The following is a 27,855-nucleotide window of genomic DNA, read 5'->3' on the forward strand; positions in this document are numbered from 1 at the left end:
GGGGCGGTGGGGACTGGTGCACGACCCCCTTCACGGGCCCCGGCGAGCGGGCCCGTCCGCCCTGCCCTGCCCGCTGGCCGGGGCGGAGGCCAGGCAGCACCGCCTCCCCGGGGCGGGCGGCTCCGGCGGCGGCACACGGCCATGCGGCTGCCCGGCGGGACGCTGCCGGCCCCCTTCTTCCTCGCCCTTTGCGTCTGGAGGCTGGTGCCGCGCCGGGAGGCCGCAGGTAGCGGGGCTGAGGGGAGGGGGCAGCCAGCGCCGGGGCGGCCCTCAACGCCCCTCGTACCTCCGCCCGCCGCGCTCCTGAGGGGAGCCCCCCAGCCGGCCCTCGTGCTGGTTCCTTTTCTTTAAAAGTACAGTTTTTGTGTCGAAAGTAGCCAGATTCCCTTGGGAAACGAGGCGGGCAGGCGCCGAGGGGCTGCTGGGTGAGGGGGCTGCTGTGGACCCTGGCGTTGGCTGTGGGGTGCGGGTGCCATTTGGGGGGGGAAGGGCAAGCAGGACAGGCCAGAGGGGGACACCGGCCCTCGTGTCATCATCCTCAGTGGCCGCTGTGACATGGGGGCGGCTCTGGACTCCCGGTTGTGTGCTGGGCCCCCGGTTGGGTGCTGGGCCCCCAGTTCAGTGCTGGGCCCCAGTTCAGTGCTGGGCCCCAGTTGGGTGCTGGGCCCCAGTTGGGTGCTGGGCCCCCAGTTCGGTGCTGGGCCCCCGGTGCGGTGCGGGATGGGGCTGCGTGGGCCAGTGCTCCAGCAAGCGAGTGACTTTGTGTTTGACTCTGTAAATTATTAAGCGATCGATAAGAAGCTGCCTTCTGTGTAACTATGCAAATTATTAAGTTGATGCTTGCAAATTGTTTGCACCTCATCTATAAGGTGCCCCTAAGGCCATCCGAAGAAGACACCAAGAAGATAAAGAGGAAACAAACTGGTCCTCGTCAGCTGTCGTGTGCGCTGCTGCCCCGAACAACTGCACGCAAGCGGGACAAAAGTTCGTAAAGAGGAAGACGTCCAGCCTTCATCAAAAAGAACCCCACAGAAGACCATCAAGATGTAGCACACAAGTGCCAAGAAGGCGTTCCTTTATTTTGAATAAAACCCTGCCCACTCTCGGATAGTTAATGAATACATAAAAACGTGTTATGGATATGTGTAAGATGAGTGTATGAAGCAGGAGTCAGGAAAGAGACAGAAAAGGAGCGTGTTTGGAGGAAATACCCCCATACACCCAGCCCTGAATAAAATCCCTGCTTGACAGTCATACGACCGCTGAGTTCTTTGCGAGATTTCTGGGCTTCACTGTGACCCACTGTGGTTCGGGCTCCTACACTGCTCTGGCTCCTCAGTCACTCGTTTGTTGCCCTCCTTTCTCAGCAGAAATAGCCCATCCTTGCTTTCCTGTTGAGCCTTTTAAGATGTGTACCTCTTCTTGACTGTGTGTCTGCACTGAATGTTTTCAGTTGCCAAATACCTCTTGGGAGATCCTTGGACAGCAGCCCCCCTAACAAGCCCCAGAGGGCTGGTCTGTATCAGATGTGCAGGGCATTGCTGGCAGAAGAGGGCTTTACCCGTTCCCTACATCCCTGACACTGCCCCTTCTGTTTTGCAGGAACAGAAGAAGTGGTCTTCGGAAAGGTTGGAGGAAGCGTCCTCCTTTTATGCCGAAATGTCTCCAAAGAAGCAACCGAGGTGGTCTGGTTTCAAGGGGATCCGCACTCTTTCCCCCCGCTCTTCTCCTCGAGGGTCGCCTTCCCACCAGACATCCGTTTCTCCCTGGTTGACAACAGCGCTCTCAGCATCACAGAGCTGCGCCTGCAGGATGAAGGCAACTACACTTGTAGGGAGGTGCTGAACAAGACGGACCACGAGCACAGAGTCCAGCTCCTAGTAGGCAGTAAGTCTGTCTCACATCTGTGAATTTCCTCCCCGCAGTCTCACAGGTCCCCAGATTCATCTGGCACTGGTGGAAAAATTATGTGGAAAAGGGCAGGGTGGCCGTAACGTGCAAAATCTGTGAGCGGGCTGGTACTACTCCATTATGCATGCACTCACAAGCTCCCAGAGACGTGTCTAAATGGTCTGTCGAGGCTCAGTTGTGTGCAGTGCAGAGGACAAAATGCCAGCTGTTAAGTCCTTGCTGTGTCTCTTCCGTTCTTCTTCACTGGTGATGATAAACCAGGTTTTTTGACAAATCTTTTGTATCCTGTAGCTGTTCCAGGGTGGCCCTTTGCCTTAGAATCCGGCTGACTTGAGCCTTCATAAATCTTAGGATTTATGGAGGCTGCTGCTCACCGTCTTTTTTTCCCTCAGTTGAAATAAGTGTTTGAAATATATGAGCTGGGCCGTTCCTTGTTGCCATCCTTTCGGTGTGAGAGCGGAGGGTCCTCAGCTGGTCAGTTGTCTGTGCTGAGTCTTACTTACAGTGCAGCCTTCTGATCTTGATGGAAAGGCCGCATTCCTCAAATTTACTGCTGGGAGCCCTGTCCTGGGAGATTCTGTTAAGCAGCACAGGCCATTTTTTCAGCCTTGTTACCTGTTGTGTCTTTTGGTGCCCTTTCGCATTTCCATCTCTATTTCATTAATTCATTCTCTTAGAAATCTTCACAGCACGGGTGGAAGATTAGGCTGGAGAGCCACTCAAGTCAACTACTTTGCACACCACTGGTGCAGGTCCTTTCTGCTTCTGCCAGGGAACCATTATCTTGCCTGGATGCCTTGCCTCCTGTGGGAACAGCCCTCTCCAGATTAGCAGGGAGCACAGCTCCTGTGGCCGGTACCACTCTTGGTGCCTTCACCAACTCAAATCACATGTGACGAAGGCTCTGGCCCCTCACACCTGGGCTGTGACCTCCTGTCCTTTACACCAGCCAAGCCCATGTTATAGGGTTGAGGAGGTACTGCTGCCAGTTTGCCTCTTTCACTCACACTGTGCTCTGTCGGTTCCTTGTTTTCTTGCTGGATCTTTCCGTCAGCACCTGCCATGCATAAGACCTGTTTTCTGTTTGCATTCAGGGTGTTCCTTCCTTCTTGGTGTTTGGTGGAAGATGTGTGTTGTAAAAGTTATACCTGTTCTGTAAAGATTCAATCTCTGAAAGTTCGCATGAATAAAAATTCCCTGCCTGGGGCAGGGAACCTGCAGATAGGGTTTGGAGGGTCACAGAGGGCTGGAGTGAAGGAATTGAACCTGAAACTGCTGCAGAGAATATATGTGTAGGTATGGGGCTTGGGAGGGGGGAGCCCTAAATCTGGAGCACTGGTGCAAAACACTCAGGAGCAAAAGGTATCCATGGCATGCCAAGTGTTGGTGCCGCAGTCTGAACTTCATTAGTTAGCATGGAATTAATGTGTCAGTTAATTTCCCAAGGGTACAAAGGTGAGATGGGACACTGATGTGCCCTTAAATACGTGAGAGGAGTATTTCTGGTGGTGCTTTAGATCCGCAGAAGCAGCATCAGGAAAGGCCAGAAGCTGAAGCTTCTCAAACCCAGAGCAGAAGCACAGGCCCTGCAGTGCTGGTACTGGAACAATTTAGCCTGGGCTGGAGTGAACATCTTGGATACAGACTTGGCACCGCTATAAAAGAGCCACCCAGGTTCTGTAGGCTTCATGTGGAAGTTACCAGTTGACAATCTTCAACCCATCTCATGGTTTATACTGAGAAGTTCTCTTTTTGCTAAAAACTGCATTTTAAAAACCCACAAGCTGTAGAGTAAACATCCTAGCAACATAAAGGTGTGGCCCTGCCTCGAGGTGCTGTTCTGTGTTTGGTTTGGGTGGGAAGCTTGTGGTGTGAAGGAAACACCGACTGCAGAGCTCCAAGGGATTCCTTGGTATGTTTGTGTGCAGTTTGATGTAAGTGGCTCTTCCATGGGCATGAGGTCCTTTTTGCTGGTGTTCTGTGAGGGGGTTTTCATTGGGGGGGGGGTGTGTGTGTGGAGATTTTTAGGGTTTTGGTTTGTTACCGTTTAAGGAACAGATCTCTGTTAGCATTTAGACAGAAGCGTAGAGTTATACTGGGAGAGCCTGGGAGTTCAGGATGTAAAGCTGATGGCTTCAGGAGGCAGGTTCCTGGAACCACAGAAGAGAAGGTGCAGCTCTGTGGCTGGATGTCCTGGAAGGGCTGTGTCCACCTCTTGACACAGGGTAGTTTCTGGTGACTCAGGCTGACAGGTTGCTGTAACGAACCACAGCCAGGATTTGGGATCAGTTATGAGACCTCCCCAGAGCTGGGGCGGAGGAAGCAGTGTAGGGAACTTTCCTGCCAGACCTGGATGGTTTCAAAGATCATAGGAGACGTGTGTATGTAGTTCCTGGAAAGCCAAGCCCTAAGGAGGTATGTTCTTGTAGCTCACATGGGGTTTTGCCACAATAGTTTCTTTTTTTAACTCATGTCATTATTTTGCTCCGCAAAATAAACATCAGGCATCCCTCTGACACCGCTTGTGGGGGGCTTGCTTTGGCAGTGTCTGATCTCTCTGTGGGGTCTTGTTCAGCACTGGATTAAGCAAGTCAGCCACAGTGGCACAGTGTGTTAATTCAGCCTGGATCAGAGTCCAGGATCCCTATGGCTGCTAAACAAACCCGTGCGTATCTGCGCACGTGTGTGTGTGAAAACACAGCTGATGGCAGAGAGGCAGGAACTCATACTGCCCGGAACGTGAGCCCTGCTCTGCCCGAAGGGGTTGGTTGCCCTTGGGTTTCTGTTAGCTTCTGACCAGCTCCTGGCACCCTGTAGTTGTTTCTGTACTGAGATAACATAGCCATGGTGGTTATGGAGTGGCCCTGGCACGAGGCCAGCGGTGACTTATGCTGCCTCTGTTCTTTGCTGGAGTTTGTCCCCATCGTGCAGCTTGGTGCGGACACAGCGTGTGGTGCCTGGCCGAGTAAAATTGTCTGGCCCCACATGGCAGTGACAGTGGTGGTGGGAAGGAGCGGAGCACACCAAGGTTTGGCTTCAGTGGCACGTGTCTGTGGGCCTGACCCTGCGAGCTGGAGTCACCAGGACTCCCTGTGGGCAGAGCGTCTTGTATGCAAGGAATAGCTTCCTCCTCAGTGTGCTGGGCTCGCTGGGGAAGTGCTCCAGCTTTGAGCTGGTGGCTCTAAGAAGCTAGTTACTTGTCCCTGGGCAAGAGCTCTGATGCTTTCCGTGTTCCCTTGGGAAATCCAAGTGCTTGGATCAGTGATGGGGAGAGGCAGAGCCTTGTTCTCAAGCAGTGTGAATCGGTGTCACCCCTTGTAGCTGTGGCATCAGGACCAAGGGCAGCATGGAGATTTTGTTCTCCCACTGCATTTTTAGCTGCTTATCCCATCTCCGCTGGATAAACCTGTGGCAATAACGTTTTGCCTCCCTGTGCGTTGGTCCCTCAAGGCTCGGCTGTGGTGGCTGTGGCAGCCCCCTGCTTGGTCGCTGTGGCTGTCACTCAGTTGTGCTCCCCTGGGTCTGTGGGAGACAGGTAAGGGAGCAAGATAAGCAGGGAAACCGGGAAGATTTTCAAGAGGAATGGTGGCAAACATGAGCACTTGTGGGGGGGTTCCAACCCTGAGACACGGAGAGCTGTAGCCTGGAAGTGTTTCTGACCATGTGCTGTTCTGGCTGATAGATCCGCCGCAGTCAACCCCAAAATGCTGGGCTGAGACCTCCTCGTCAGGGCTGATGCTGCAGCTGTTTTGCAGCTGGCCTGGGGGGTATCCCCACCCCACCCTGCACTGGAGAGAAGAGGGGCAAAATCTGGAGAACTCAAGCTGGGTCATCAGCTCCACAAGCTCCTCGGACACCCATGTGGAAACGCTGAACAGCTCCCACCTCTCCCACCGCAAAGTATTCAAGTGTGTTGGGAGCCATATCGTCAAGCAGGAGGAGCCTGCATGCACTGTGGAGATAAGTGAGTTGGCTTGCCTGCCTTATTAACTACTAATGAGCCTGCTAATGGTGGGGCAGACAGGTACCCTGGTCATTCTCTGCCCTCCAGAGCATTAAAGCAGTGGTCAGGCAAGCCACGGGTGCTTGCCGCAGGGGGAGATGCTAACAGGGCAGCCTGGCAGGGTTTCGCTGGCGTAGAGGTGCCTGCACCTCTGCAGGCCGCAAGGCACAGAAGTCCGGCAGCTGAGATCCACTGCAGCATAGTTGCAGGTGAGTTGTGTCTGGGGTTCATCTTCAGGGGCTGACAAATCTCCTCACACCTGGCTTCTCACCTGCGTGAGCCCTCATGCCTGTGTTAGAGTGAGAGGTGGTTTTAGTGCCTTGCTCAGCTTGAGATTAAGTTTGGAAGGGCTGGGTTTATAGGAGAAGGGTCGTGCGTGCCCCCAGACCCCCTTCAAGCATCTGAGGGATCTGACAGAAGTGGCTTTTGGAAACCTGAGCTGCGTTTATCCTCCAAGGGTTGTCAGGGCTACACAAGAGCTCCGCTGATCCCAAGGAAGATTACTGGGCTGCCTTTGTCCTCTCTGCCGTCTTCCCGCTGACTACCCTCCAGCCGTTCTTCCCTGGGGATATAAAGACAGGTGTCAAAAAAGGGACTGAGCAATGTGAAGGTTGCTCAGATCACTCCTTGGAAGTGATGACTGCTAAGTCTTCTGAGTGAGCTGAATGCCAAATCCACAGCGCTCAAGTCCCAGACTCCTGTCTGACTTCCTTCTGTTAATGATTATTAATCAGTCAGGTGGCTGATTGCTTGTTATGTTGAACTCCTCCATTCCCTCCTTGACTCTTTCTTTATTCTTTCTTTTTTTTTTTCCACTTGGGCTGTTCAGAAATCCCTTCACTGGAATCGGAGCCCCCGAAGACCTGCTTTGTGGGTGACAATGTGACCTTGACATGCCGTGTGACCGAGAGCACCCCAGCAGCAAGGCTCACCTGGCTGCGGGGCATCACCCAGCCAGAGGTGGAGATCCAGCCTGGAGGGAGGTACCTCATCACCCAGGAGGGCAACGTGTCCCGGCTCACCATCCGGAACTGCTCCCAGGGCACCGACGGGGGCTGTTACATCTGCAAGGCACAGAACCCCGTGGGGCTGAGGGAGCTATTCGTCTGCCTGACGGTGAAGCGTGAGTGGGGCTGCCTGGGGTTGCTGTGGCAGGGATTGAGGAGTGGGGACACACCTCACTGGGGCTATTGGCGAGCCCGCGAGGAGCTCCGTTTGCCACTAAGAGCCCTCTTTGCCTGTTGATGCTTTCCGTACTCTTACAGCAAGCACAGATGCAGGACTGGGTCCCTTTGGCCCAGGGTGAAAAGGCCTGATTCTCCTCACCTCAGCGCAGTGGGCCTGAGAGAGGTGCATCCTTGGTCCTTCCGGGGGGTTGTGAGCACAGAGGAGCACCTCTGCAGGCCACGCTGCTCAAGGTGCCATGGGCAGGGGTTGATACGCTTCCACTAAACGCACGTAGCCACAAAAACAGGGGCCTTGCTCTGGTACTTTCTGTATCGATGAAGCATGAGCGCCTGAAACCCTCACCCCTTGTGCTGGTGAGACTGTTGCAGCGATGGGAAATGGCAGCTGAGACAGCACCAGGACCTGCTCTATTACTTGCTCTGCGAATTCCTCATCCGTCCATGTCCTGGTGACAAGCTGGCCTCCTGTGTCTCCTCTCCACAGAACCAGAGAACATCATTGGGGTCGTGGGTGCAGTGGTGGTCCTGTCCCTGCTGGCTATTCTCACCGTCACCGGGGTCGTCCTGTACTACAATCCCCTCCTGTGCCTGAGAGGTAGGAGCTCTCCTCTGCGCAAGCCAGGGAGGGGGTTACTCCTTCCTGGGGTGGCCTGGTTTTATCCCTAACCTGCTTGTCCATTCTGGTGTGCTGGAGTCAGCCGCTGATGGTCACCGCAGCCCTTGGGCCTCATCCTGCTCCTGGTGAAAACCCTGTCAGCCCTGGAGGCAGATGGGTTGGGAACACAAGGCTCTTCCCCAGCTGCGTGCTTCAGGCACCTTCCCCTCGCCTCCTCCAGGGAGCTGTACTGTGATGGGCTTCTCCGTGTGACCTCCCTGATGCTCTTGTCGCATATGTGGGCAGGTCACCTTCGCCTCTGTGCTTCTGCCTGTGGCTGCCAGAGACCATCCCGCTGCAGGCAGGATTGACAGGGTAAAACCAGCAGCACTGCCCGAGGGACTGCAGCAGGACTGGTTTCTGACGCTGTCTTTCCCTTCCCTTCTCTCCCATTCAGGTGCTGCATTCAGGTGAGCTGATTTTCCACAGCCCAGTCCCACCTGGCCTCACTAGTGTGTCTCCTGGCAGGGATGATCTGGTAGGGTCAGGAATCCGCCTCTGAGGCAGGAGCTGTCCCCAGAGCAAAGCTGTTCTTCCCTGGGGGCTGTGCCTCCCACGGGAAGGGAACGGTGCCGCTGGGTGAGACTTGGCGTGGCTGCGGGAGCAGGAGGTGGAGGGGAGAGAGGGGAGCACTTGGGCAGAGCAGGGGTGGCATCCCTTTGGGGTTGTGCAGGGTCGGTGCTGGCAAGGCTCCCGGTAGCGTGGGAGTTGCCGCTCCTCGGTGCGGGTGAGCCCAAAGACTTTGAGCAAATAGAAACAGCGATCTGCAGCTGCTCTGCGCGGGTGGTTTCACCGTGTCCTTCCCCTCTCAGGTGGGATGTCTGGTAGCTGCACACGAACAAGTGCCGCCTTGGGGTTCAGGTGCACCAGATTTCTTCTCTGCTTGCTGCTCACACCACTCCTGGCCCTGCTCCTTTCCCTTGCCCCTGTTCCCACGGCTGCGGGGCTGCAGCATGGGAAGACTTTTCTGAGTGCCTTTGCTCCCCATCTGTGCGGGAGGGGGCAATAACTCCGCTCAGGAGGGGCTCACGCACTTTGGTGCGTGAATATTTGTGGTTTGAGGACTTCAGAAGACAAACGGGAAGCAGTGCTTAATGCCGTTGGTGGTGTTGCTGCCAGCAGGGTCTGAAACCAGCTGTTCTTTGAACATAGCTGGTGTGGGATTGGAAGAGTCCATCAAAGCTGGTCATTTTGGTGTAGAAGGTTGTCAAAGCCAGGGGAGGCACCGGCTGGAGGGAGGGGTGAGGACAGGCTGCCCTCAGCCTCTCAGTGCCTACCTCCCCTTGCTCTGCTCTTCACAGGAATCAAGACTCAGGTGATGTGCTAGTGCTGGTGGACTCGGAAGACGATGATGAGGGGAGGGGGGAAGAGGAGACCATGAGCAGCTCCACCAAGCATGAGGCGCTGGCACTGGTCAATGGGAACAGCGCCCAGACCGCTTACCTCAGCCGCCTGACGGAAGGTGAGCCCTGGTACCCGCCTGCTGGCAGAGTTCTGGGGTGGGAGCCGCCTGCTCTTCTGCCAAGCTGCAGGTCTTCCAGGAGCAGCTGCTGGGGCAGGAAGAATTCCTGTTGTCTGGCTTGTCGGCTTTTGCTGAGGTGCCGCTGCTCTGTGCCCCGCGTAGGTGACAATGGCGAGCAGCACAGCAAGGTGCCTCCGCAGGAAGCGAGGGGAGAGGAGATGTGAGGCTCGTGGTTCCATCCCTTCTTGCAGAAGCACACAGCACCCGGCTGGGCGCCAGCATCGAGCCCGTCCTCACTGCAGCGGGGCCGGGCGCAGGCCCGTAGCATCCTGCAGTGGGCTGGTTCGGTCAGAGATCCCCTCTTGTTTCTCCACTCTCCCCCAGCTTTCACCCTGCCCTTTCCCAGCCACACTTCTCCATTTCTTCTCTCCTCTTTTCATGTTCCTCTTTGTCTCAGGTGTCCTTTTTAAACAGGGTTATGCCCAGCGCAGGCAGAGCCTGGGAGGTGGGTCCCAGTAGCCTGCTTTGATGCCTGTGACAGACTGGTATACCAGTATGGGGGTCTGGCTCAGTCACCACGAGCGCTGCTGGGGTTGTGGGGAGCGTGATGGAGAGGATTGCCGCGGGGCCGGGGAGGTCCTGGAATAATGGAAGAGACAACTGGAGCACATGCAGGACATGGGTGATGCTAACTAGGCAGGCTTAATTGTTTTTGTTATAAATATTTTTTCTCCTAGTCCTTCTGAAATACCGCTCCGTGTCTGAGTTAGGAGTTAGTCTGTACCTTGTGGTGTGGTGAGGCTGGAGGCGAGTGTGGGGCTCGGCGAGAGGAGGACAGGGATCGGCTGTGGGAGGTGGGGGTGGGATGAGAGAGTGCGTAGAGGGTGATGGAGAAGTGAGCGCACACAGGGGATCTGAGTGTGTGTGGAGGGTCCCGGGGGACGTGGCCACACACATGGGGGGAGCAAAGGGGACCTGGCAGCACGCGGAGGGGAAAGGAGGCCCTCCCGGCACCGCGGGCGAAGTGGCAGGGTCCGAGCCGGCCCTGCGCTGCGGGTAGCAGCAGCGCGAGGTGGAGGAGAGCCGAGGAGGTGCGGGAAGGGGCGACCCGAGCACTTGGTGGGACGGTGGTTGGGGCCGGTTGTGCACGGGGGTCCCTGAAGAGGCGTGGAGCCCGAGCGGGGGGTTCGGAGGGGCTGGAGCAGGGTCGGCGGGCTGGGGGGGCTGGAGCGCAGCTGCCGGTGGGACCCACCCGCGGGCTGGCTGTGAGCAGCCTTGGTGCGGGCCCTGCGCCCAGCTCCCCACCCTCGCACGCTCAGCACGCTCGGAGCGGTGCCCGGAAAATCCCAGGGAGCTTCGGGAACCTCCGGCTGCTCCTGGCAACGGCGTTGTGCCGCCGCCATCTCGGCTGCCCCGTGTTCCAGCTCCTGGGGCCGGCGGCTCAGCGAGCAGCAGGCGCCAGGTGAGACGGCCTGCGACACGGAGGACGACATGCGTGTGGCTGTCCGGGGTCAGCTGCGGCTGCCGTGAGTGAGATCCCTCCGTGTCCCCCGTGGGACAGGCAGCTGCCCACCCGGCTCCCGTGGCAGGTGCTGGAGGCGAGCGAGGGCTTGGCAAGGGGGCCAGCTCACCCTGTCCCCGCTGGTTCACATTCCCATCGCTGGGTCCCCAGGGTGCCACTGCCGGGGGGGGGGGGGTCACTGGCTGGGGGCTGGGACCCCAGGCAGGGGGGCTGTGGTGTGTCCCCAGCTGTGGCACCCAGGGAAGGGAGGGCACCCTGGTAAGTGTTGGGGCTCCATCTCCACCCGCACCCCATCCAGAGGTGCCCGCACACTTGGGGTGCCCACGTGCTGCCCGGCACGCTCCCAGGTGGCTTCCACGTGGGTCCCCCCGCCAGGAGCTCCCGCTGCCACCCTTGGGAACGGGGAGCTGCAGAGCCTGTTGCCCAGCTGCAGGCTCGGGGGAGGCAGGGGGATTCCCTGGGGTCTAATCAGAAAGCTGAGGTTGTGCCGTGACTTGACCTTCCCTGGGACACTGCAGTGGCACTGGGGGTCTCGCAGTGGGGGGGAGGCTGAAGCAGGAGGGATGGTCAGCAGCAAGGCGGGGGTCAGTAACCTGGGTGCGAGTAGGGATAGCCCTGGCTGGTCACTGACAACCCCTGCGTGCGTGGGAGAGCAGGCAAGGCTCCCGTGCCGAGCCCTGGCAAGCAGCGGTGGTCCCTGGGGGGTCCTGGTCACGCCACAGCAGTGGGTGCTTCCACCTGGGCGCTCCCCACCGGACCACGGTGAGCTCCGTGCAACCTGTGGCAGGATGGTGCCAGCGTGGGATGGTGCCACGCTGCTGCCCTCCACACGCTTGCTGCTGAAGAGGCGGGAGGTGGCAGAGGTGGAGCGGGCACTGCAGAGCCAGCGGGAGGTAAGGGCGGCCCCCAGCCCCTCCACGTGCCCCCTCCCTGGGGGCTGCAGCCTGGCCGTTCGCAGGCTGGCACCCATCCTGCCTTGGGTGCACCGGCATGGGGCGATGCTCTCAGCGCCTGGCAGTCCCACAGGCGTTTCAGCAGAGAATGGAGCGCCTGGCGCAGCGCTGGCAGCAGCTGAGCCAGAGGGAAGAGCAGTTCCGGGATGTCGTCCTTGAATTTGACGAAGTCCTCAAGGTGCCAGGGTAGGGGCCGGGGCTGGGCTGGCCGCGGGGGCCCCGCTGACCCTGTCCCCGCACCGCAGGCTTCGGCGGCGAGGCAGGAGCGGTTGCTGCGGCGGGCAGATGAGGAGCGGGCACAGGCGGCAGGGCAGGGTGCCAAGGCCACCCGCCTGCGCCGGGAGCTTGCGGGGCTGCTGCGGCGCAGGGAGCGCCTGGCCCAGCGCCTGCGGAGCCTCCGCGGCTTCGGTGAATATCTGCAGGGCGTGCTGCCCTCCACGGGGCAGGTGGGTGCAGGGGTCCCTGTGGTGCCAACCTGCATGTCCCCGAGCCCCTTGTGGGGGGTTCAGCCCTGTCCGGAGCAGCCCCCCTACCTCCGCAGCCGCTCAGCCCCCTCCCATTGCCCAGTTCCAGGACATCCCAGACATGCTGGCCCATTTCGGGGCACTGGCGGGGGTGCGGGCAGCCCTGGCACAACGGGCAGGAGCCAGGTGGGAGCAGCTGGCCCAGCACCGGGCACAGCTCCGGCGGTACCGCGAGGAGGCCAGCAGCAAGCTCCTCTGCACCAACAGTGAGCTGGCCCAGCTCCGCGCACGCCTGGAGGCTGCCCACAGCGACGTGTTCCAGGGGGTAAGGGGGGATGTGGGGTGCCCAAGGACCACCCCAGGGAGAGGGGCAGCAGTACGGGCCCCGAGCGTGCTGCAGAGGGGAGACACACATCGCGGTGGCAGCGGGAAGCTGGGCTGCGGCCCCTGGGCTGAGCTGGGGGTCCCCATGGGCTCAGCGAGCATCGTCAGCAACTGTGCATGGGGGGATACGCAGCTGGGACCCCCGGGTCCCCCTGTCCCAGCCGGGGGATGTGCAGGGGACATGGGGCAGTGGCTGAGGTGGGGCAGGGATGGGGCTAGGGCTCTCTGCCACTGTCTCCCAGGAGTCCTGCTGGGCCCACATCCAGAGCACGGCCGCCCAGAAGACCCTGCTGCTGGGGCAAGTCAAGCTGGCAGTGCTGCACCTCTTCCAGCTCGCCACCACATGGCTCAGCATCGGCACAGATGTGGCCCTGGAGGACACCGAGGCCCAGCTGGACATGGTCAGCACAGCCCCTTTCCCTGGGCAGCGGGGCTGGGGGACACAAGGGGACACTCACATCCCCGGGTGGCTGTGAGTGGCATCGGGCTCCCATCTCTGCAGGTGCTGCTCTGCATGCAGGACCTGGCCGCCATCTGTGCCGAGCTGCACCCTGAGCAGCCGGCGCCACGTCCCCACTTGCCTGCAGCCCCCCGCATGCCCTAGCTGTGTGACAAGGCTGCCAGGGTGCCCCCAAGCCAGGAACAGCCCCTGGGGACAACTGCCCGCTCCCAGGGCTGGGGAGAGCCTGCCCTGGGCTGCCACAGGACTCGTGGCACCCTCCAGGGTCGGAGGTCACTCCTGGACAAGTCTGGGAACCCCCGCAGTGAGAGGCAACAGGGATGAAATAAACCCCAGCTGCGAACCCGCAGCACCTGCCTGTTCTCGGACTGTGTGTGGGGGTGGCCCAAGGGGGAGGAATTACCCCAGGCACGCCGCTTGCAGCAAGGACAAAGAGGAGTCGGGATGCAAAACCAGCCAAATATTTCATGTCTCCTTCCCCGACACCCAGCCCCGGTGTGGGGCAAGCTGCTGGGCCACGGCCCCCTCCCCTACACCCTCTTCCGCAGCTTGCCCTTCTTGGCGGCTCCCACCCGGCGCCCAAAGGCCATCTGCCGCAGCTCCTGCACCCGCTGCCTGTTCCGGGCCTTCAGGCGCTTCAGCCCCCCGCTCTGCAGGAAGCGGTGCTTGGCCGCCTTCTTGCGCTGCTTCAGGATCTGCTGCTTGTTCTTCAGCTCCGAGCGCACCCTGGGGGCTGGGGGCTGCCCGGACCCTGCAGGGGACGACACAGCCAAGGTCAGGCCAGAGGCCAGAGCGAGGTGGTGGTGGGATGCTATGGGGCTCTGTTGCTCAGTCCAGGTACTCACCGTGCCCACGCCCGTGCTTCCCTCTGAACTGCTCCCTGCCACGGCCATCTTCCTCATCCTCGTCCCGCTCGTCAACCTTGTACTTCTGCTTCCACTTTTCATAGCTGGGCCGGGGTGGGTTAAGGGAATGCGTGGTGACTCCCCATCGCTCAACCCACCGCGGTGTCTGACCAGCCGCCCTCCCCAGGCCACTGCCCTGGCAGGGATCTCCGGGAGAGGGCACACGGTCCAGCCCCGCTCCCCCTCCCCCACAGCCCTTGCCACAGCACAGGCAGGGAGCAGCACCCGCAGGCAGGATACAGGTTGTTCTTGTAGGAGCTGCTGATGTAGCGCCCACTCTCTGTCCGCACCTTCTTCTTGTCCTCCTGGCCCGTCTGTCCGACAAACCGCTTCTTCTTGCGGTCCCTGTGAGAGAGGGGAGGGTGGTGGGACCCCCAGCCCCAATTCCCCCCTGCAGCCTATGGGCAGGCTCTACTCACCACTTCAGCAGCTGCTTGCTCTTGTTAAGGTTGTGGTTTTCGTCACCCATGAGATCCAGGACTGCTCCAGCTGCCTGCTGCTCAAAGGGGCTGCCCTCAGCGCCCACACTCAGCCTGCAAAGGGCAGGCAATGAGAGCAGCCCGCCGCGCGGGCCGGGACAGGACAGCGGCAGGAGCCCTCCCAGACTCACCCCCTCTCGCTCTCAAAGTCCTTGGGCCGGTAGGGGATGTAGAAGTCCTCGTCCCGCTGCGCCGTCTCCCGTGCCTTTTTCCTGGGGCTGTCTTCTCCCCCTCGGCCCCGTTTTCGCTTTTGGCCCACCACGGTGGAGAACACGTCCTGGAAGGGGACAGTGGAGGGGTTGCGGGAGCCATGTGTCCCCCCCCAGCCCTGCAAGTCACTGCAGCAGCCACAAGCTCTGGCACAGCTTGGGGGCCCCGGTGCTGCCGCTACCCAGCTGAGATGGCCTTGCAGCAGCTGCTGTGTCCACAGCAACCCCCCCAATCCCTGCCCCGTTACCTGAAGGTCTTCCTCCTCTCCTTCTCCTTCTCCCTCCTCGGGCCTGGGGGGGGCTGGGCACAGCCCCTGCCCTTTGAGAGCTGCTGCCCGTTTCTCCTGCTGCCCACGCTGGTACTTCTCAATGAGGGCATGGTCATGGCGCCGCTTCGACCGCATCACGGTGCTGGCCAGCGTCCGGGACGTGGCATTGATCTCAAAGATAGTCTGCGAGCCGCGGTGAGCTGCATGTCCGGCCACACGGACCTTCCCTCCCACCCCAGCCCAGGTGCCTCGTGCTTGAGGAGGGGTCTCAACTCACCGCCTTGGACTTGTAGGTTTTAATGCTGTCCACGAACTTCAGCCTCTCCAGCTCGGTGTCTTCAAAACGAGCGCCTGGGGAACGCGGGCACGGAGAGGGGTACAGATTAGCTCCTTGGCGAGGGGAATGGGCTCCCCCTCCTCGGTGTCCCCGAGGCACTCACTGAAGAGCGGGTGCATGCCCAGCTGGGACACATCCAGGTCCTTCACCCTCTTGATGGACTCGGGCGAGGGGCCGGGCCGGGACCGCAGGTACTGCTTGTGGGCGTTGTCGGCGACGCGACGCAGGCTCCGCAGCTCCAGCGAGCCCTCATGGTCCGTCAGCAGCAGGCACTCCTCATCATCCACCAGGCTCTGGGGGACACGGCCCAGGACCCCGTCAGCATCTGCAGTCCGGGAGACACTGTGTCACCCCACTGGCATCCACTCTGGGATCGTGGCAGCAATCCAGGATGTCACAGGGCAGAGCTAACAGCCACAGGGAGCTTGGTGGTGTAACATCAGCATCCCCAATGCATGGGCTGTCAGAGCCCCCAGCACCCCATTTTCCCCAGCTGCACCCCAGTAACGAGGGCATATCACCCCTCTGGGCGAATGCCAACCACAAGACCACGAATTCCAGCACTTAGCCAAGGGTAAAACCAAGTGGCCATGTAGCCAGTGTCCCAGCTTGGACATGCAGCCATGCTACCGCCTGCCACCAGGCCTGCCTTACCAGCGGGCATCTCCTGAGTGCCAGCCAGGACGAGCGGGCGCCCCAGGAAGAGGTGGAGGTCAAAGATGTAGGGCATCTCATCGGGAGCCACCAGCGAGTAGGCAGTGCCACTCCGGCCAGCTCGGGCCACGCGACCTGGCAAGGAGAGGAGGAGAGTGGGAAATCACCCCAGTGCCAGCCCAGCCTGCCCCCACCTGGGCAGGGACCCACTGGTGCCCCTGGGAGCCCACACACGTGACACTGACCAGGTGGGCATGGTGCCAAGGGGCTGTGGGTGGCCGGGGAAGGGGGCAAAGGGGAGCCCACCATGGCACCTCCCTAAAGGGAAGGCACCAGCCCTGCCCCCAAGGCTCCCCGCAGTCCAGCTGGGAGATCAGGGACATTCCTGACACTACTTTGTCCCCAGCCTGTCTCCTGAGATCAAAACAGAGCGACGTCCTGCCCCAAAAGTATCACCACCAAGCCAGGGGCATCGGTGCCAATCCAGCAGACCACAGGGATGGGAAAGGCAGGGGACAAAGGACAGCCCACTCACACTCTCCCTGTCACCCTGAGGGACCGCCAGGTTGCAAGGGCCCCTGCGCAGGGCACTGGCACCCACCGACGCGATGCAGGAACAGTTTGGCCTTGGCAGGGAAGCTGTAGTTGATGACGTTGTCCAGCATGGGGATGTCGAGCCCACGGGCGGCCAAGTCGGTGACCAGCAGCACCGGGCACTTGCCCTGGGCGAACTTGGCGATGTTGATCTTACGGGCGGTCTGGTCCAGCGAGCTGTAGATGTGTGTGCAGCGGATGCCCTGGGCCGTCAGCAGCTGGGGAGGAGGGAAGAGACATCAGATCCTCCCTGGACATGCACCCTCAGCTCCCAGGGCCCCAAGACCCCAGGGTGTCCATCCAGACCCCCAAATCCCACTGTGCTCCCGCCTCTCTTCAAGGGGCAGGTGGATGCAGCACCTCCATGACCACATACGCCAGGATTTCTCCTTCAATCCAGCGAAACAGAGGCAGAGACTCCAGCAGGGACATGCTCACAGACACAGGCACCACATGGGTCTGGAAAGGGGTCCTAGGCACCCCCCTCAGCCTGCCCTGTCACAGGGGTACACACTGGGCACCCCCAAATGCCACTTGCCTCCTTGAGATACTCTGTGTGGTGCTTGGTAGCCACAAAGACGACTGTTTGGTCCTGGGGCTTCACCACGCTCCGGAGCAGGTGGAGCAGCACGGCTGGTTTGTCGTCCCCACGCACGTGGAAGAAAGCCAGCTGCAAAGGGAGGGCAGAGCTCAGCCCCTCGGCATCACCATGCCAGACACTGCCACCCCTTGTCCCCTCCTCACGAGCCTGGAGCCACTGCAGGGTGGCTTGCAGGGGGTGGGGGACACAAAGCCCGTCTTGAGCCCCCCTGGCCCCTCTCACCTTGAGCTGCTCGCTGAGCTTGGACTCCACATCCAGACGGATCAGCATCGGCTCGGTGAGACCTGTGGGATGCGGTGACATGCAGGACATGGGCTGCACGTGGATGCGCTACTGGGACCCGCCCCACCCACCCATGGCTTGGAGTTGCCCCCTTGGCCCAGCATTAATCCAGCCTGGGTTTGCCAGGCCCAGGCCCAGCAGCTGCGGGAACGTGCCACGTCCCTGTCCCCAGGCTCTTCTCTGGTCCAGTCCCCCCTGGCCACCATCTGTCCCTTGGTCCTTACCAGCCCGGGCAAACTCAACGAGCAGCTTGGGCAGCGTGGCGGAGAAGAGGACGGTCTGGTGGCAGTCAGGGAGCCGGGCAATGATCTCCTGGAGCTGCTCGGCAAAGCCCATCTCGAACAGCCTGCAGGGGAGGGGACAGGGGACATGGGAGTGCCTGCCACCCCCCCGGGCGCCTCTCTCCCACCATCCCTCACCCCACTTGCAGGGACACTGCCAGCCCCGGGGACCCCCCTGCGCCCCGCTGACCTGTCGGCCTCGTCGAACACCACGTACTCCACGGTGTGCAGCTTCAGTTTCATCTCCACCGCCACGTGCACCAGGCGTCCAGGGGTGGCAATGATTCTGTAGGGACAGAGCTAGTGACGGGACCCGGTGGGGGGGGACACAGCGTCCCCACACCATCCGGGGTGCAGGCCCCAAATCCGACTCAAAGAAGATCCGATGGAGACCCCCTTGTTCCCCATGTGGAGCACAGGAAGACGCTCCAAGAGAACACCAGGATGTGTCCACCAGTGGTGTCCCCCGATGGTGGGTGGCTCTCGGGGGCCACTTCCCCACCAGGTCCCCTCCTCACGCCCCCACTCACATGTCAGGGTTCTCGTGCAGGGCGGCAAACTGGTCCTCCATCCTGCGAGAGCGGGGAGAGGCTGGGGCGGCGCCAGGCAGCAGGCGGCAGCTCAGCCCCTCGCCAGCTTTTGGGGAGGCTTTAGGGAAGCGGGGACCGGTGGGGACATGGGGACAGCTTACTTGTCTCCTCCCAGGATCAGGGCCGTCTTCAAGCCTGTGAACTTGCCCAGCTGTGGGGTGAGAAAGAACCATGTTGGCGGGGGGGGTAAAAGCAAACTCCTTGCCTCCACTGTCCCCATTGTCCCCAACCACCCCCGTTGTCCCCTGTACCTCCTTGGTGAACTTCAGGGTCTGCAGGGCCAGCTCACGGGTGGGTGAGAGGATGAGGGCACGCGCCCCGGCCTGGCTGGGCCCCTTCAGCCGCTCGAACATGGGGATGAGGAAGCAGGCTGTCTTCCCGCTGCCCGTCCGCGCCATCGCCACCACGTCCCGGCCGCGCAGGATGGCGGGGATGCTCTGTGAGACATCATTGTCACCGTCACAGTCCTGCCACCACTGCCCTGGGGTGGGGACCCCCCACTCCCCACGCTCACCTTCCTCTGGATGGGGGTGGGCACCTTGTAGCCCTTCTTCATGATGCCCTTGAAGACGGGGTAGCTGAGGCCTGTGGGGATGGGGACAGGTGAGGGGGCGTGGGCAGGAGGGGACGGTCCCCATCCCAGGGGCAGCTGTCCCCTCCCTGCACGCACCCATGGACTGGAAGCCCCCGGATTTCTTCTTCTTCTGGTTCTGGGCCCGCACCATGGCCCGCGTGTCTGGCTCGGCGTCGGCGCCATCGTCCTCGTCCTCCTTGGCGGCAGGGAAGGCGGGCAGCGGGGCCGTGGGGACCTGGGGACAGCAGGGGGACATCGCTGCGGTGATGGGCATCCCGCGGTGCCAGGGCACTGTGGCTCTGCACTGCCGGACCGGCAGGCAGGGCACCAGCGCTGGGGACTCCCGGTGGCACTGGGGACACCCGCACTGGCCCACTGGCACTGGGGACGCCCGGTGGCACTGGGCACACTGGCTTTGGGGACAGTGGCACACAGGGACTAGTGACACCAGTACCGGGGACACTGGCACATGGGACCAGTCACTGATACCAGGCACAGAAGCACACAGACTGGGGATGCTGGTACGGGGGATACAGGCACATACCGAGGATACCGGGCACAGGGGACACCGGCACATGGGGACCGGGAACACCAGTACCGGGGCACAGGGGACATCAGCACCGGGCGCACTGGGGACACGACACACGGGACCGGGAGCAGCGGTACCGAGGACACCAGCACATGGGAACTGGGCGCCGGTACCGAGGACACCGGCACACGAAGACTGGGCGCACCAGCACAAAGGACACCGGCACGGGGGCACCGAGCGCACCGAGACCCTCCCCCGCCCCCCCCCCCCGTACCGGCGCTCCCTGGGGCTGGCGGCGGGTGCGCGGCAGCGCCATGGCGGCGGCGGAAGCACGCGGCGCGGGCGGGACCGGAAGGGGCGGGGCCGGGGCCTCCCCGCCCCGGGCAGCGCGGGGCCACGCGGGTGGCGGGGATGGGTGACTCCGTTCCCGCAGCCGCTCGGCAGCCCCCGCGGGGCCTCCGTCGGGCACGGGCGTCCTTCGTGGACGAGTCGCTGTTCGGCAGCCCCGCGGGGGCCCGCCCGCCGCCGCCCGGCTTCGCGCCTCCCTGGGCGGCCCGCGGCGGCCCCCGGCCGAGGAGCAGGTGCAGGTGAGCGGCGGCCCCGAGCGCTCCCGCCGGCCCCGCCCGGCCCGCTGTCCCGCCGTCTGGGGGCTCGCTCCGCGTCGGTGCCCCCGGGGGAGCGGCAGCGGGGCGGGGGGCGCGGCGGCCCGGCCCCTCGGTTCCCCCGGCGCGGGCGAGCGGGGCGGCGCTGGGCTGGCCCCGGGTGGCCCTCGGCAGGGCCCGGGGCGCAGCTCAGCGTCCCGCCGGGAGCCGCGGGGCTGCCGTTGCCCGCTCCGGTAACCGCGCGGCTTTCTCTGCTCGCTGCCCCGTGCAGGCCCCGGAGCCACACGCCGTCCTTCTGCGACGAGTCCCTCTTCGGTGCCCGGGCGCCGCGGATGAGGGAAGCAGACGTGGCCAAGCTCCATCCGCTGCTCTGGAGCCCTCCGCCCGCCCCCCAGGACCAGCCCGGCCTGGCCGCCCGCTCCCGGGGGACCCCCCTGAGAGCCGCCCACCCGCCGGCTCCTGCCTCTCCGCCGACAGCAGGCTTCGAGACGGGCCCAACGGGCAAGTCCTGCGGCTGGAAGCGGCCCGAGAGCAATTCTTGCTCCACAGGCCGGGGTGCTCCCGGCAGAGGCCGTGCCCAGTCTCTCTGCTGGCTGAGCACCCCCTCCGACGGGCTCCACCTGGCTTCAGACAACCTCAAGACAGAAAAGTGTAGAAAACGGAGCCCCGCGACAGCCCCCGTGACCCCCCCAGGCCCTGTGACCCCCCCAGGCCCTCTGATGAGGGGTCGGTCAAAAAGCGTGTCTGGACCCTCTCTGGCCAGCAGCTCCAAGGCAGCGGGTGGCTGCAAACCCAGGCCTCCCTGGAAGTGAAGCCAAATGTCCCTCTGGGCATAAATACAGCCTTAGCCTACCCGAGACATCCCAAGTCCGTGAGGACCCCGGGCCTTTCCATGGCTGGAAACGAAGGACGAGGCTGCTCTGTGCTGGAGGACGAGCCAGTGACCTCCCTGTGCAAGGCTCAACCCTGCAGCACCAGAGCGGGGCAGCCCTGGTGGTAACAGCAGCTTCTGTTGACTGACTGGTGGTTGCCAGATGAAGCAACAAGTTGGGTTCCTCCCGTCCAGGAGGTCCAGCTGGGAAGCCAGAACAGCAGGAAGGAGGACTGCCTACAGTGGGGGTCCAGGGCCTGTCTGGGAGAAGGACCAGGCACAGGTACACCTACAGCTCGGCGGGGTCAGGCAGGGCCGGAGCTCAGCTGGAGCTCCCACACCAGCGAGCAGAGGGTGCTGCCACGGTGGGGGTCCCAGGCGAGGCTGACCAGGGCAGTTAAGGTCTGAGGATCCTGACGGGGACCTCAGTTGATCGCTTCTGGGGAGAGGAGTCCTGCTGACTCCTGCCTGTCGCGTACAATCACAGGGTGGCTCTTGCTTGACGGGACTGCAGGAGATCTCTAGTCCGAGCTCCTGCTCAAGGCAGGTGAGCTGTAGGCTCAGGCAAGGCTGCTCAGGGCTTTCCCAGTCACGTGGTGGAAACCCTTGGGGACAGAGGCCACGCAGCCTCTCTGGCACGTGCTCCAACTGCTTGAGTGTCCTCAGGGTGAAAAGTTTCCCTTTATATCCCATCAGAGCCTTTCAGTTTCAGTCCTCTCATCCTGCTCTGCACCTGAGCACAATGCTTGGCTCAATCCTCATAGTCACCTCCTCTTTGCAGGTCTTGGGAGGATGCTCTGGGCCCCCCCTGAAACCATCCCTTCTCCAGGCTGAGCGAGACCCGTTCTCTCAGCCTCTGCGCACAGGATGTGTGCTCCAGCCCTGACCGTCTCGGTGGCTGTCTGCTGGCTTTGCTCCGTTTCATCCATGGTTTAATGGTCTCCTTTGGCAAGGAAGGAGAAGGGAGGATAAGCACAGAGGTGACGAATGGTACTGCCCTGCATCTTGCTGGTGGTGGGATGTCCCCAAGCTGGATGGGGTTTGTGACAGAGAAGGATCTGCCGCAGAGATTTCAGCAGCTTCTGGTGGTGAGGACCTGCGGACTGGACATGTAATCCTATGGTTTGTATGGAGGGTTGAGGTGCTCTCACAGCAACGCCATGCTCGTCACCAAATAAATGGTCCAAAGCAAATCTGCTGGGGCCTCATGTTTGGTCCGTGGGGTGCTGCTGTTCGATCTGGGCACAGCTAGCATCTCTAAAGGTTGTCTAAGCAAAGCAGTTCCTCAATTTTTCCATTCCTGAGGTGGGAAGGAGCAACTTGGCCTGTAGGAATACAGGTAGGGAGACAGACAAAGGAATGGGCCGGGTGATCTGGGGTTTGCAGCCAGTGTCACTGCTCCCCTGGGAAGGGAGGCTGTAGTGACGAGCCACTGAGGTCAGGGAACACAGGGGAGTTGCTGGGAGTTTGCTAATTCCCTTCCACACAAAGGGAAATATTTTTCTCAAATTCACCCAAGGACAAACAAAGCCAGGTTAAGGGCATCTTTCTGCCCCCAGAAATTATTTTATTGCCACCTTGAGCAGCAGGAGGATTGGGCCTTGACCCACTCCAGCAACATCGAGGGCACTGAAGCTAGGAAGGCCAGCCAGGAGCCTGCACTTCTGGTCCAGTCCTGTTGGCAAGAAAGGTTATTCTTGCTTTTGAAAGAACAGAGCTCAACCTAAAACGGTGAGGCATGTTGCCGTGCCACTGCTCTAGTGTCTTCTGTCCCTGACAGCCAGCCCTGGCAGGCTCGGGCCTTAGTGCAAGTGCTATCTCAGTTAATGCTTGTAATCTGGGAGAGCTGAGCCCCAGGGGAGCAAGCAGCCTTGCTGGGAGGAAAAATGGAGGACAGGATGGATTTTGTGCTTATTTCTTGGCCTTCTTGCCTCCCTTTTTCTTTGTGTTCGACGTGAGGAATGTCTGGAACAAGCAGCTTTTCTGGATGCAGGTGGCAGCACAGGTCGTGGCCGTCTCCCTCACATCCCGCTCGTTCTCCTGCTGCATTCAGCACTCCTCAGTCCAGGAACAGTAGGTAAGCACAGTGTGTTTCTCCTTTGGGGCCAAGCTTTTTCCTTTGTGCAGACAGCATGAAGTGCCTCTCGCTCAGCCTGGCAAGACAGCAGATGCCAGTTACTGCAAGCTTGAGGGCCTTCAGCAGGTTCTCCCTGCACATCCCTACAGAGGTATCCTTTTACATATCTCAAATCCATGTAGAACTGAGCTGCTGAACTGAGTTCGTGGCTGCTGAACTGATCCTTCCCAAAGGGACCAAAAAAGGAAATGTGCCTGAACGGGACTTTTTAAGAGGTGCCAGGTCCAAAGACCTTCATGACCCTTTGAAGCTGCCCCCCTCCCCAGCTTCCCTACCTTGCAGACAGCCTCCATCCTCTGACGGGGCCTCTGAGTAAGGCACATGCAGGTCAGAGCCTGCTTTGCCACCATGCTGAAGAAAATGCCACACTTGTGTGGTTTGGATGGGGCTGAGCCTGAGCCAAGAGCTTTGCTGAAAAGCAGGTTCTATCAGTAGTGCTGTGACCCAGCTAATGCTGTGAGCTGTTGGCTGTGTGGGAAGAATCAGGCCGTGTCCACCTGCAGAAGGCTGAGGATGGATAGTCTTGGTGGCATTGGGCAGTGATTTATTCCTTGCCCACTGCACTAGAGAGCCACATAGAGGAGGAAGGTTTGAGGAGCCAGCATTTCTGGGGCTCAGTACTCCAGCCACCCTGGCAGATAGGAAGGAAGAATAACGACGTCATCAAAAACCTGCGAAGGTGAGGATGCTTAGAGTAGCTTTCAGGTCTCTCCCTACACTTTGCATTGCGGCAGTCCAGCAGCTCTTCTCCGCTTGGGTGAAAACTGTAGGGATGTGGAAGCAATCAGGGCCTTCTCAGAGGAGGTGCTGCAGATGCTGACGTGAATCTGAGCCTGTTCAACTTCACCTGGATGTTGGTACAGTGACATGCCAAGCTGTTAAAAGCCCGCAGGTCTCAGGAGGGCTGGCAGAGAAACCGAAGTGTAATTTGGACACTAGATGGAGACAAGAGGGTTAAGGATTGACACGGAAGCGAAAGCCCCGTTCCCTAGCAGCAGGTGGATGAATCAGATCCAGTGAGGCAAGTCATCAGCAAACTAGGGTAACTGCCCCAAAATCTAGGCAGCAGAAAACTGCTGAATCCGAAAGCAGGACACACGCTGGAGTACTTGAAAGATGAAGCCTCTTAAAATGAAGATATTTTTCTCTGAAAAACAAGTTGACAGTGGCTGGTATGGCCAGGGGTAGCCTGTTTACCCCCACTGCAGTGTTCAGGCTCCAAGGAATCAACAGGGGAAGCTAAAGCCCAGCACATCAGCCACATGCTTTCCTGGCCCAGGTTGTCATGGAGGGCTCCCAGGCCATCAGGAGGTCAGAACTGGCTCTTCCTCACTATTTACACCACAAGGACTATGTCAGTTAAAATATAAGTGCGTATAAATGGGTTACCTGGATTTTGTACTGTGGTTTTCACTCAGTTTGATGCCTTACTACTGCCCTGGCCTCTTTGTTTTACCAGACCTGTGCAGCCCACACAAAAGCAAAAGATGCTCTGTTAGTGCTGTGGGCTGCCCTGCCTGCAGGAGGCTGGTGCTTGTGTGGAGCAAACGCCAAGTCTGAATAAAATGAGGTGGGGGAAATGTTCAGTTGTTTCTTAGCTCCAGATTCACCCTGTTCAGTGTCACTGATGCTCAGCTCAGGTGAGATTTGTTGATAACGAGGCCTGAAGCACAGCTGGGTTTCCTGCCTGCTGCTCATTTCTCATTTTTCCATCTGCTGAGCACTGTGATAAATCACACCCCACCTTTGACTCAACTCTGACTCTTTGTCTTGTGTCTCTCAGCAAAGTACTAGCCAATCTGTGAACTGTTACCTTCCAAAATTGGCTGCATCCAGCCCTAGGTGCTACAAACTATAAGAGATGGGTTTATGTGTGGGCAGTAATTACGTTTGCTCTGCTTAGCCCAAACCAGCTCCCTTCTTTATCAACACGTGCCTCACCCAATCTGCGGTAGCCTCACTGTTCTGTGTTCTGCCTGGCATGCAGTGCCTCCAGACTGGCACAGTGCTTTGCAGGGGTGGTTTTAGAGTTAAGTCAGTGGATGGGGAGAAAAGGTGGTTCTTCGAGTAAGCTGCTTGCTTGTTGGTTGGAATTGCGTTGCCACAGGGCTGCTTCCCACTGAAATCAGTGGAGCATTGTGATGGAGTGGGTACACTCCGAAAACCAGCATGTGTCCCGCCAGCAGCTGACAGGAACCTGTAGCAGGCAGCAGCCTGACCTGACGGCACTATGGCAGGTTTAGTTGTCTCCTGCAGTACTTTTTCTGCGAGCTAGTGCTGATTCTCAGTGCTCCAATACAAGCGTATTGTATTGCATCCTTAGGTACCGAGTGACCTGCTGTAGCTCAACACACTCGTTCAGGTAGGCCGCAGCTCCCGCTTCTGCTCTTTCACTGATGCCCGCTTGGTCTGCAGATCTTTAAGTCTTTTGGCCAGTTCTTGCAAGCTCTTTTTTGAGATCTCTCATCACATTGTCCTCTTTGTAAATCCAGCCCAGGAGGATGACACTAGGAAAGAAATACCACTGAGAAGGGGAGGGCATGGCGAGGCATCTGGTGGGCAGAAGAAAGGCTCCTTTGCAAAGGTGTTGGTAATTTAAGACTGGACACCTCTGCTCTGGTAGAGAGAGAGATGCTCCAGAGGCCTTACCTGCCCATTCATAACCCTGCCAGGAGTCCTGCTGGTGGCAGAATCAATCAGAGCCACCAGCCAGAGCCTGGTGGATTTATCAGGCAGGGTTGGGCGCTCTGCTCAGTGGGCTGCCAAGAGAGAGAGATGCTCAGCTTGGACCAACACACAAATTTATTCATCACACACCGGGCCCCTCACTTCCCGCTTGAGAATGCTCACCTCATCAGAGATGGACGTAATCCTGGGGTCTTGGGAGCGTTGCCTTCAGCTGATGGAGGGCCCTCGGCCCTTGGTGGCTCCTGCTGTACCTGCTGCCTCTTGGGGCCGGGCCGCCCCTCCTCAGCGCCCCCCCTCTTCCCTGCAGCCACCTACGCCCCGCACCGGGGCCTGGGACCGGGAGCACCTCCTCGGGGCGAGGCAGGGGGCAGCGGGCGGCCCGGCCCGGGGCTCCTCTCAGGGTGGGCCTGGGCGGGCTCCCGCCCTCCGCCCGCGTCCCGCCGTTGCTAGGTGACCGCTCCGCTCACCTCCGACCCCCAGGGCGTGGCCTCAACACAGCCAATGGCAGTCCTGGCTCCTCTCCCCAGAGCCCGCCCCTTCCCGTGGCTGAGGCGTGATGTTATTAGCCCATCGCCACCGCGAGCCAATCAGCATCTCTGTCCGGTCGGAGGGGCAGCGCCGCTGCCCAATGATGAGAGCAGGAGCGGTAGGGAGGAGGAGGCGGGAATAATCCGGATCCTCTCGAAGAGGGGCCGGAGGGCCGGTGGTGGGCGGGGCGGGGAGGGTGCGGCGCGTGGATTGGCGGGACTGAGGGAGGCCGGGCCTGTCCGGGAGCGGCCTGCGCCGCCGCGGCCAATGAGAGGCGGCGGGGCGGGGCCGCGCGCGCCGGGCGCTGAGGAGAGGTGTCGCAGCGGCCGCGGGCGCCGGTTCGGCGGGGCCGGGCCGTGTGCGGGTGCGCGGCGGCGGCGGGGGGGGCCGGGGGTCCGCAGACCTGAGGGGCTGGCGGGGGCGGCCTGGCTGGCGGGCTGGCTGGTGAGCTGCCCCAGCGCTCCGTAGGAGCCGGGGAGGGGGCGGCGGCGGGGACGGTTTGCGCGGGCCGGGGGCGGCGGGGCCGCGGGGAGCCACGGAGGGGGATCAGGGCCTCCGCAGCGCTGTGACAGCGCCGTCTCGGCGTCCCTCTCTCCTAGGCCGCGGGAGGAGCCCGGTCCCGGCAGCGCTGTCTGCCCGCCCAGCCGTCGGAGTCCGCTTCGAAGGCTCCCGGCCCTCGGTGCTTGCCTGCGGGTGCGGGGGGCCCGGCCCGGGGCCCGAGCTCGGCAGCAGCGCGGCCGGCCCGTTGCGGTGGGAGGTGCGGCCTCCACCGTGACTCCTGCCTGCCGTTGCCACGGCCTGCACGGAGAGAGACGGGGGAGCGACAGCCGCGTGGCAGCACCGGCTGTGGAGCGTCCCTGTGACGTTGTCCAGGGCCTGCCTGGCTTTTCCTCACCTTTTACAGAAATCCGTGACCTTGTGACAGTGGCATCACCCATTAAAAAAGCCACCGGGAGCTTCATGTGTGCAGACTCAAAGTGGCCTCTTTTTGTCCCTCTTTCCCCTCCCCACCTGAAGTCAAGGCATTTTGGCATGGCTGGGGAAAGAGCCATGTGTGACAGTGACACTTAGCACCATGCCCGCTCCAGATGCATCACGCCTGCCTGCTTCTTGTGCTGAGCGGTCAGGAGTTTGTCCAGAAGCACTTTCTTTTGCTTACGAGCCGTGCACTGACTGGAATAGGCGGCCCAGACCTGACTTTCTGAATTTAACTTTTGCATAAATATTGCCATTGACTCTAGCGTCCTGTGCTGCTTTTTGAAAGCAAGTAACTAGATCCTTTTTTGAACTGTGGTCTCTAGAGATGGGTACACATACCTTTATATTCTTATGTCCAGAAGACATCCCTGATGGAAGACTTTCTGGGGACAGTTTTTGACATAACTGTTTTACGAGCGGAACTGAAAAAACCGTTATTTAAAGTTTGTGGAGTAGGAGCCTCTGAAGGGACAGGATGGCTGTGAGCATGGATGATGACGTTCCCCTCATCCTCACCCTGGACGAAGGTGGAAGCAGCGCCTCAGCCCCTCTTGATGACCTGGATCGGGAGGAGCTGCCTAACGAAAGTAAGATCACTTTGTCATTGTTTCCTGCCCACTGTGATAGCCTTGCTTGTTTTTCTCTTTGCAGTGGCTGTTCTTTCTTGTGCTTGCCAGGACCTGGAACTCTCAGAGCTCTCATTCAGTGTCCCAGTGGCTGCCTGAGAAAATCAGATCAGGAAGTTG

At 60.4% G+C, this 27,855-nt stretch overlaps 5 protein-coding genes and 1 long non-coding RNA gene across 9 annotated transcripts in view; 5 read left to right on the forward strand and 1 right to left on the reverse strand.

Moving 5' to 3' along the window:
• Window positions 1-44: 44 nt before the first annotated feature.
• On the forward strand, window positions 45-9,954 carry VSIG10 (V-set and immunoglobulin domain containing 10). Its single transcript, XM_027780829.2, has 8 exons — window positions 45-226; window positions 1,603-1,887; window positions 5,594-5,875; window positions 6,744-7,037; window positions 7,586-7,696; window positions 8,154-8,166; window positions 9,058-9,218; window positions 9,381-9,954. The coding sequence occupies exons 1-8, from the start codon at window positions 142-144 to the stop codon at window positions 9,440-9,442; spliced, it is 1,293 nt and encodes a 430-aa protein (XP_027636630.2). The 5' UTR covers window positions 45-141; the 3' UTR covers window positions 9,443-9,954.
• Window positions 234-1,254, forward strand: LOC129783960 (uncharacterized). The gene is made up of 2 exons (XR_008746167.1): window positions 234-578; window positions 636-1,254. It is a non-coding gene; the product is annotated as an uncharacterized LOC129783960 (long non-coding RNA).
• Window positions 9,955-10,487: 533 nt separating the features above from the next.
• CFAP73 (cilia and flagella associated protein 73) lies at window positions 10,488-13,400 on the forward strand. Its single transcript, XM_055797933.1, has 7 exons — window positions 10,488-10,744; window positions 11,528-11,633; window positions 11,767-11,871; window positions 11,939-12,139; window positions 12,261-12,482; window positions 12,784-12,942; window positions 13,044-13,400. The coding sequence occupies exons 1-7, from the start codon at window positions 10,710-10,712 to the stop codon at window positions 13,143-13,145; spliced, it is 930 nt and encodes a 309-aa protein (XP_055653908.1). The 5' UTR covers window positions 10,488-10,709; the 3' UTR covers window positions 13,146-13,400.
• Window positions 13,401-13,446: 46 nt separating this feature from the next.
• DDX54 (DEAD-box helicase 54) lies at window positions 13,447-19,719 on the reverse strand. Its single transcript, XM_055797929.1, has 20 exons — window positions 19,580-19,719; window positions 18,873-19,011; window positions 18,717-18,787; window positions 18,454-18,639; window positions 18,304-18,353; window positions 18,143-18,184; window positions 17,803-17,898; window positions 17,556-17,677; window positions 17,272-17,333; window positions 16,987-17,118; window positions 16,456-16,666; window positions 15,855-15,989; window positions 15,304-15,525; window positions 15,141-15,214; window positions 14,843-15,046; window positions 14,517-14,662; window positions 14,326-14,439; window positions 14,147-14,251; window positions 13,847-13,950; window positions 13,447-13,752 (listed from the first exon to the last, which is right to left on the reverse strand). The coding sequence occupies exons 1-20, from the start codon at window positions 19,619-19,621 to the stop codon at window positions 13,532-13,534; spliced, it is 2,478 nt and encodes an 825-aa protein (XP_055653904.1). The 5' UTR covers window positions 19,622-19,719; the 3' UTR covers window positions 13,447-13,531.
• RITA1 (RBPJ interacting and tubulin associated 1) lies at window positions 19,653-24,309 on the forward strand. Its single transcript, XM_055797932.1, has 3 exons — window positions 19,653-19,892; window positions 20,179-21,061; window positions 21,560-24,309. Exons 1-2 carry the CDS (start codon window positions 19,717-19,719, stop codon window positions 20,717-20,719), a joined length of 717 nt encoding a protein of 238 aa, XP_055653907.1. The 5' UTR covers window positions 19,653-19,716; the 3' UTR covers window positions 20,720-21,061; window positions 21,560-24,309.
• Window positions 24,310-26,409: 2,100 nt separating this feature from the next.
• TPCN1 (two pore segment channel 1) overlaps window positions 26,410-27,855 on the forward strand; it is a 49,313-nt gene continuing 47,867 nt past the window's right edge. For 2 of the 4 annotated variants that reach the window (XM_055797924.1, XM_055797928.1), the window contains exon 1: window positions 27,588-27,696. Coding sequence is in view for 2 of the 4 variants with exons in the window: in XM_055797925.1 (XP_055653900.1) it covers window positions 27,585-27,696 (112 nt within the window). In the remaining 2 variants the exon portion in view is untranslated. Of the gene's footprint in view, window positions 26,576-26,730; window positions 27,697-27,855 lie in introns of those variants that run through there. The other 2 variants (XM_055797925.1, XM_055797926.1) reach the window with 2 other exon arrangements.

This window comes from Falco peregrinus, chromosome 2, assembly GCF_023634155.1.
Source record: "Falco peregrinus isolate bFalPer1 chromosome 2, bFalPer1.pri, whole genome shotgun sequence".
NCBI classification, from domain to species: domain Eukaryota; kingdom Metazoa; phylum Chordata; class Aves; order Falconiformes; family Falconidae; genus Falco; species Falco peregrinus.